The sequence below is a fragment of the Mustela lutreola genome, chromosome 2 (genome assembly GCF_030435805.1).
Source record: "Mustela lutreola isolate mMusLut2 chromosome 2, mMusLut2.pri, whole genome shotgun sequence".
In the NCBI taxonomy this organism is placed as follows: Eukaryota; Metazoa; Chordata; class Mammalia; order Carnivora; family Mustelidae; genus Mustela; species Mustela lutreola.
In genome coordinates, this window is record NC_081291.1 from 155,378,726 (window position 1) to 155,386,817 (window position 8,092).

The 8,092-nt window shown below is 52.0% G+C and overlaps 1 protein-coding gene across 1 annotated transcript; it reads right to left on the reverse strand.

The window, feature by feature from the left end:
* Nucleotides 1-1,617: 1,617 nt before the first annotated feature.
* CHST2 (carbohydrate sulfotransferase 2) lies at nt 1,618-7,484 on the reverse strand. Its single transcript, XM_059163848.1, has 2 exons — nt 7,346-7,484; nt 1,618-7,237 (listed from the first exon to the last, which is right to left on the reverse strand). Exon 2 carries the CDS (start codon nt 7,053-7,055, stop codon nt 5,454-5,456), a length of 1,602 nt encoding a protein of 533 aa, XP_059019831.1. The 5' UTR covers nt 7,056-7,237; nt 7,346-7,484; the 3' UTR covers nt 1,618-5,453.
* Between the last annotated feature and the right edge of the window lie 608 nt (nt 7,485-8,092).

The window sequence follows — 8,092 nt, forward strand, 5'->3', positions numbered from 1 at the left end:
CCTCTCTACTATACACAAAGCAAATACAGAGTCCCACGATAGTTCCAGAAGGAAGGGAACATGGTCATTAGCAGGACTCACCAGTATCCACCTGCCAAGGACAAGGAGGGCATGCCCGCCATCCTCATGGAAGACGAATAACCTGTTCTTCTAAGGATTCCCACAACAACACAAGCTGTCTTGCGCCTGACCAGTCCTGAGAACACTCCGTCTCAAGTATTCTCAAGCCCAACTGATGACTCAGAGGGGCTTGTTCATCACTTGCTGCAGTTCCTAAGGATCACGTGTCCTGTGTCTGTGCACCTCCTTAGAATTCCATCGCTCGAAGCGCATTTGTCTGGCTAGGATATCTCCGCGTTAATTACGGTTCACACAATAACTTCTCAGGAACTTGCGGGTCACCATTATCTGCTCTCTCCCCTCGTTTGGCATTTCAGTCCCCACACACGGATCCGGGAGCACCTCCACGGCATACAACCTGTACAGCGGGCTGGCCCCACGCACAGAAGGACGATATGCTTGGCTTAACTCTTTGCTATTGCAGAATTGAAAGGTTAAAAGGTTTTTTAACAAGGGGTTCCACCCTTTCATTTTGCACTGAGCTCCACAAATTACATAGCTGGTCCTGTCTAAGAGGTGCGTTTCTGTCAAGCCCTGCCTAGACACTCAAGATGGGAGTCACTTTGATCACTTTCAATCGTCATTCACGTGGCAGGGTGACTATCACAAACCTGCAAAGCTCGAGCAGCCCCCAGACAATTTTTGACATCTGATTACAGATAACCGGTTCGACCAAAAGTTAAGCTTGGCCTTGGCCATACTCGATCATTCTTTATCATCCCGCCAAGTCTGCAGATAGGCTCCTACTCCTTCAAGGCTCCTTCAAGTTTACAAACAATACCTCCTCCAAACCCTGGTTTGTAAAGTTTCCCATTCTATAAACTTAACATGTTATTCAGGATTTAACAGTTTCCTTAGCATAATTTGATTAAGGGTGTGCAGAATTGCATCAGCCGTAATAAAAGTCAAGCCCTGTAATTCAATTATTAAACACTTGTACGAGATCCTGTACCCAAGCAGCCCATTGGCTGTGAACTTGAACTGCAAAAGTAGCAGCTGGGATGTCCAGAAAGGAGGGAAAGGATATGAGCACATTATGTTCTTCCTGTGACAGTTTTGAACAGCCTCAAGGTGAGTGACAAAGGGGTCTGTAAATGGCACGTTTACCTCAAGCCATCCCCTCACACAGCTCAGGCCATTCCTCACATCGCGATTGTCATTTACTGCCTGTCCACACTGGATCTTGACACAGAACTGTCATAGGCTGTGATAGACTCATCGGCACTTACTCTCCCGAGGTCTGAAATCAAAAGTATCCCTCCCCACATACCTTTCAGCGGGCATTAAAACATTCTGTTTTCCAGACTTGAAGACAGCGCAGGATCTGGGTGGATGCATGCGGCGGGGGTGCGGGGGGTGGGGGGTGTTGTCGTGAGGAGGGAGGGAAGACAGGTGGCGGAGGGTGGTAGTGACAACTCAGCCTTCTTCACAGCTACAGATAAGATGTGCCTTTTTATTTCCCTCTTGGTCTTTCTGAAGTCATCTCTAGAGACAAGGTTTCAAACATGATCTTTATTTCATTGCTGAGACCCGGGGAATATTCATTAACAGCCTCTCTCAGATTCACATTAATTTCAAACCGACAGCATAATCCAGCCGCAACTACACCGTACACAACAAAAATCCTGGACAGGACTGGCCAGAGCCAGGCAGGGATGCTTGGGGACAGGCTACCATTGTCTCATTCAGCATCCACAAGAGGCCGAACTTCCTGAAAAATAACTATTCCTCTGCCTGGGTGAAATCCACCTCGTGGTCCATTAAACGGCTCATTCAAAGCACTCAAAATAATAAATATGACAACGGTACAGCCCTCCCTTAGGTACCAAGGCAGCATTTGTTCCACAGCTAGCTTTGACCCTCCATTCTCTTGTTCCAACAATTGGGAAAACAAGTAATGAATGTCAAATCCCTCATCTAGAAATTTTTACTTCTCTACATTCAGAAACTCTGAATTTTTGTTTCTAATTCCTCTGTGGGAAATATTAGCCTATACCCGGGCACTCAGGAAACCTTGAAGACGTTCCTGTTGCCCGCTCCCCACATCGAAACAGAGTCTAAGGCCTCCTTCCTCCAGCAAACTTCGGTAAACAGCCTAGCAATTTCTCCAAACAGGGAACACATTCTTTCACTCTTTCCCTTCTGAGCGCTTTAAAATTTTGACAGTTCACTACTTCATTCACTTACTTACCAAGCGTTTATCAAGGACTCACTACGCTGTGGACACTGAAGGGTACAGGATTTGCCCCAGTCCCTGCTTGCAAAGGTGCCCACGGGTCAGTCTGAATGAGGCCTTTGAGTGCCTCTGAGCTCCCTGAAATTCAAGCACCCAGCCAGTGCCACTGCCTTGTTCCAAACTCTTATTTGTTGACTAGATGCACCAGGTAAACTACGTTTTATAAATAGAGCTTTCTAATTAACAAAGGCATTCCAAAGTCAAAGGGGGCAGTCAGGCGTGCTATCAGCTGAGCTGAATTTGAAAATAAAAATCACTCAGATAACCTGCTCTGAAGAATATTTCCTCCTGCTGATGGACATTCTGCCAAGCTGGGACATGGGAAAGCATCGCTTTACAGCCGCTGCCTCAGAAACGGTCACAGTCTCGGGTGCAGTTTGCCGGGGCCCAGGTCTGCTTGCACTGGGGGCTGACAGGAGCTTATGAATGCCAAAAAAGCTATCCAATCCGTGGAAGCTGAATGTCACTGATAGGACTGTCTCGGCCGTTGGTGGGAACTACACCTGTCTTGCTTTCCTAGAATGCAGCTAGGTACAAATCTCCAGGAGCCACAATTCACCTTTTCCAATTACAGAGCGGCAGAGTGCAGAGCAAGCATCTGCTACAAACAAGGGTATTGGGCAGAAACCCTGTTCAAACACCACCAGGGGACAAATGGTGTTGATGCTTAGAATGTCATCTGAGAGGAGGCCGCGAGTGCTCTGCCGGCTGCCAGGGCCCCACGTGGCATCCAGGGTTTTTTGTTTGTTTTTTGTTTTTTTTTTTTTGGTTTTTTTTTTTTTTTTTTTTTAGATACAAGATCCAAACACATCGAAATTCAACTTTAACACCAAGTCCTTAGATATACTGAGAGAAGAATGAATTCCACTGTTTAAAAAATCCTTCACTCAAAAACGAAGCATGAATTTTACTGTGATCAAGTGATAAGAGCTGATTCTAATGCCACATGAAGTCTGTTTTCCCGTGTTTTTTTATTCAGAATGGTTGCCTTTTAATGATGCAGTCTTGATTCCCTGTTAAACCTGTTTCACCTATAGTTGTCTGACATTAATATTTATTTTGTTCACTTAATTTTAGTATTCTTCAATGAAAGCTATTGCAAATATTCTGTTGCTGCCAATGATTTGGGCAGAGGCGCTACCGTGAAAATAGCATAGAAAACATGATCCATGTGTCATAGCTGTCGTCTGATTTAAACAACACAATACTACAAACTATTTTAGGAAATTAAGAACTAGTCATTCTAGAGTACGTTATAAAATCCATTGCTAAACACAACTCTGTTTTTCTAACTTCTGTGCTTCTTTATCTTGAACTCTCAACAGTGCAGTTAGATTTCACATCGTAATGAAAATTATACTTAAGAATCACCTGTGTTAAAATCTTTCCCATGTACATATTATATTTCATCATATTTTCCTTCAGATCCTTCGCGTTTAGCCAACACAGCTTGGCCTGCAGAGATTTCACAATAAATTATAGCAAAATAAAGTCATGATGATCTCAAACTCGTACCATCTCTAATGAAATATATAACTACACTGTCTCTCATTCCTTACTTAGGGTTTAAAACTTCGTACTGTAATACAGAATGCTTCAGTCGAAATCTCAGGACAGCAGCACACTATCACTGTTGCAGGAAAACTGGCATGGTTTTCTCCCTGGAAAATACCAAATCTCAAAATCCAACACACTTACTCATAATTCATTTTCATTTCCTCTTTCCCAGAATTCATTTTCGTATCTAAAAGGAGCTCTTGACTGAAGCCTTATGCTGTCTGCAACATGTTATAGCTTCTTTGCAATTTTACTTTTAGGAAACACAGTCAGGAAAAGTAATGCACCCTCGTGGGCATCCCACGTAAGCCACAACCAATTCACATTCTGTTTTGCACTGATTTGAATGGGAACCAAGAAAGAAAAGGAAAAGCCTGTGAGTGCCCTTCTAGCTCTCAGGTGAAACTTCCCTTTTCAAATGCCTCCATTTACTGGGTCACAGGCAGAAGAACACTCCAGACACATATACTTATTATTTTTCTAACCAAAGAAGTTGCTGCTATCATCAACAATACATTCATGCTGATTTCTGAGGTCTGTGTTTTAATCCTCAGAAATCTTACTTATATTCTTAAAAAAAAAAAAAAAGTCCTTTTTCTGAACTAACCTCAGAACCAAAACATGTCTTTGCTTCAAGGTTGCCAGTCTTAACTGAACAGTAATCAAAACCGAATGCCTTCAAAGCCCCAAGGGCTGCTTCTTCCTTTCTGTGCTCAAAGTGAAACAGGAAAGTAGTGTGAGTTTTCCCTCCACCGCCCTGCTTGGTCCCCACTACTGCTCACCTGACAGGCTGTGATTTACATGTGAGAAAACTACTCAAAGGTTCTTATCAAGTCAGAAGCTGTTCCCACCCATCCTAGCAGTTTTCTAGGAAACAGAATGGGGAGAGGAGGTGGGGGGAGGGGAAGCAAAGTCTGAAGCTACACAAGAGAAGTAGCACAGGTCAATCCAAAGTAATGGAGGCAAATATTAAAAAGAATATTATTTATTATCTTTTTTATTAATACTCACGTAGAACCTTTGCTTTTTACACAAGTCTACTTTTAGAAGAATGCCTCCTCGGTTTATCATGCCCAAAGGAGCTCTGCGCTCCTGGACAACTTCCCCTTTCTCCACCCCCACCCCTCACAACCAAATTACTCTTTTACATGTTCACAGATACCACGAAAATTTTGTAAACAAGATTTAAGTTACTGGATCTTGATTTAATCAACATCCCACTTCAAAAGGGAAGGCAGGTATGAGAGAGGGTAGGAAAGGGGGGGAAAAGGAAGGGAGAAGAGGCAGGGGAGAGGGGGTGGGGGAGCTGGTCAGAACTTTCAAGTCTTGCCTTTGCTGAGATGTGTGTATATTGTGGCTGTTCCTTGAAATTCAATGACTCAAAACATTGACAGCAAGTGCCTGTGTGGTTATTTATATTATATATCTATAATAGAATATGTGGGCTTCCTCAGTTTGGGTCTGGGCTGTTTTTGTTTAAATACACCACAGTCCTCCTGTGGGCGTCTCCACCGGGAGTCGGCTCTCCCAGGAAACCCTCTCAGAGCCGGGGCTTCCGGAGCAGGGTCTTACTGAGGTCTTTGACCTCCTCGGGGCTATTGACCCGCTCATAGCCCAGCACGGCCATGGGCTGGTAGCAAAACTCCTCCACCTGTTTGATCTGCTGGAAGGTGAGGGCCGTCCGCCAGGCGTTGGCGGCCTGCGTGGCGTTCCGCGCGGACACCACGAAAGGCTTAGAGGAGGAGCCTGAGCCGCTGGTCATGTTGAGGGCAAACTGTTCCATTTCGGGGCTCACCAGCAGCCCCACAAAGTCGTACACCCTCCGTAGGGTCTTGACGGGGTCTCCCACCAGGTCCTCGTACCGCACGACCAGATAGTGGCCTTGCAGCCAGTCAGGGGGCTGCAGGGCCGTCTGGAGTGTCTTGGCCATGCTGTTGCAGATGACCTCCATAGCGCCAAGCGCGTGGTAGTCCGCCGGGCCGCCCACGCCCTCCTTCTTGACGCCCAGCTTGTGGCCAGCCGCCTCCAGGAAGGGCATGCGGTGGGCTCGCGGGTCCCGGCTGCGCACCACCTGAAGGCTCTCGCGGATGAGCCCGTGGCGCGAGCGGATGCGTGAGCTGGCCACAGCACGCGGATCGCGCACTAGGTGGATGACCTTGAGGTCCAGGGCCGGGTCGCGCAGCAGGGGCGCCAACACGGCCACATCGAAGACACGCACGCCCTTGATGACCAGCGTGCGGTACTTGCGGCACTCCTCCTCAAAGCGTGCCAGGCGCTGCGGCGGGCACTTCTTGCACACGCGGTCATCCACCAGCCCCACGATCTCCTTGCGGTAGGCGGGGCACAGCGGCGAGGAGCACACCACCTTGTTGGTGGCTGCCCCAAAAATGCCCAGCGTGGTGAGGTTGCGCCCTCCGCTGCCCGCGGGGCTATACAGCTGGAAGACCGAGAGGTCGCAGCGATAGAGAGCGCTCAGCATGTCCCGCGCAGCCCCTTGCAGAGAAACAGCGTCCCCTGGGTACAGTTTTTGCCACACATGCCACACTGGCTCGTAGAGAAAGAACACCTCGGGGTTCTGGTTGAAGAGCTCACCGAAGAAAGACGAGCCCGAGCGCCACGTGGTGAACACATACACCAACTGCCTCTTTTCTCCGCCACCCCCGATGCCCCGAGTGCCATTGCGAGGAGGTGCCACGGCCCCCGCTCCTCCTGCTGCTGCGGCGGCGGCTGGGGCCACCCCGACGGCTGCGGCTGCAGGAGGGCGGTACGGAGTACGAAGGTCCAAGCGGGTGTGTGTGTGGGGCTGCACAGCCGGAGGCGGCCCCGGGCGCGCCCAGCCGCCCCCAGCCGCCCCCGCCGCGGCACCGAGCGGCCCGTCGGGGCTGCATTGCTGCAGCGGCTCCTTGTGCCACTTGTAGTCCAGGAGGTTGAGCATGGTGAGCACCAGCAGCAGCGCATAGCCCGCGCACAGCACCAGCGCCTTCCTGCGGAACACCTTCATTCCGAGCGGGGACGCGGGCCAGCGACGGCCCGGGCGCCTGGGCCACGGCGGGAGCAGGGCGCGCGGCGCGGCCGCAGGAGCAGCCGGGAGCAACCGGGGGGGCGCGCCCGGGGGCAGGGCTCGCGGCGGGCTGCGGCTCATCACAGGCACAGCCGGGGCCGGCGGCGCGGCGGAGGCGGCCCTGCAGCCCAAGAGGGGGACTCAGCGGGCCGACTTCGGGCGCGGAGACTGGGGCCGCGGCTCCGAGGCGGACGCGGCAGCAGTGGCGGCTGGTCCCCGACGCCCAAGGCTGGCTCTCCCATGGCAGCGGCTCCGAGAAAGACCTGCGAGGGAGAAGCGGAGTAAGCCGATGCGCCCCAATCCTCCTCCACATCCGCCTCCTCCACCGAAGTAACGCCCACCCGCGGGTCTGCCAGGCTCCCCCCGCTCACCTGGTGCCGCGGGCGCGCCCCGGAGCCGCCCGGGATCACGGCCGGCTGGTCTGTCCCGCTGTCACTCGTTCCTCGATTTCTCGCGCACGGTCTTGCCCGGGAGTCCCCGCGCCTTAGAGGGGGCCGCAGGACTCGGTAGCCCAAGCCCTGGATAGTTTCCGGGCAGTGGGCGCCCTGCGGCTCGGGAAGGGAAACTTTCACCGGGCCTGGAACCCTGCTCCGCGCTCTGCTGAGCCTAGCATGCCCAGATCCAGCGGTGCCTCCGCCGCCCTCACGAGACCACAGCTTCCTTCCTCGCTCCGGGGGGCGAAGCCGGCTGGGGGAGGGGGCTTACACAGGACCCAGCTCCCGGCAAAGCGGCTCCGCCTTTCTCGCTCTCGGCCTCCGCGCCCGGAATCTTCCCATCTCTCTGGCGACGGTGGATGGGGTGCAGCGCGACCCTGCAGCGGCAGCCGCTGCTTCTTCCATCACTCGGAGGATGCCCGGGCCGGCATAGCCGGCAGCGCCCGCCGCTCCGCAGCCTCCTACTGGCTCGGGAGGACCCTACACACACAACAATCGGCCAAGGAGACGGAGTCTGCAGCGCTCCCTAGCCGGCCCGCCCCCCCCCTCCCCCGCGGCACTAGCCGCTTCTGGCCAACGAGGTATCGGGGCAGAGGGAGCCCCAGCCGCTGCCGTGCGAAAGAAGCGCCCGGGAGGATGCTGCTACCCGACTCTCCCTACGCGGAGCGGCTGCAACGCGCTCGG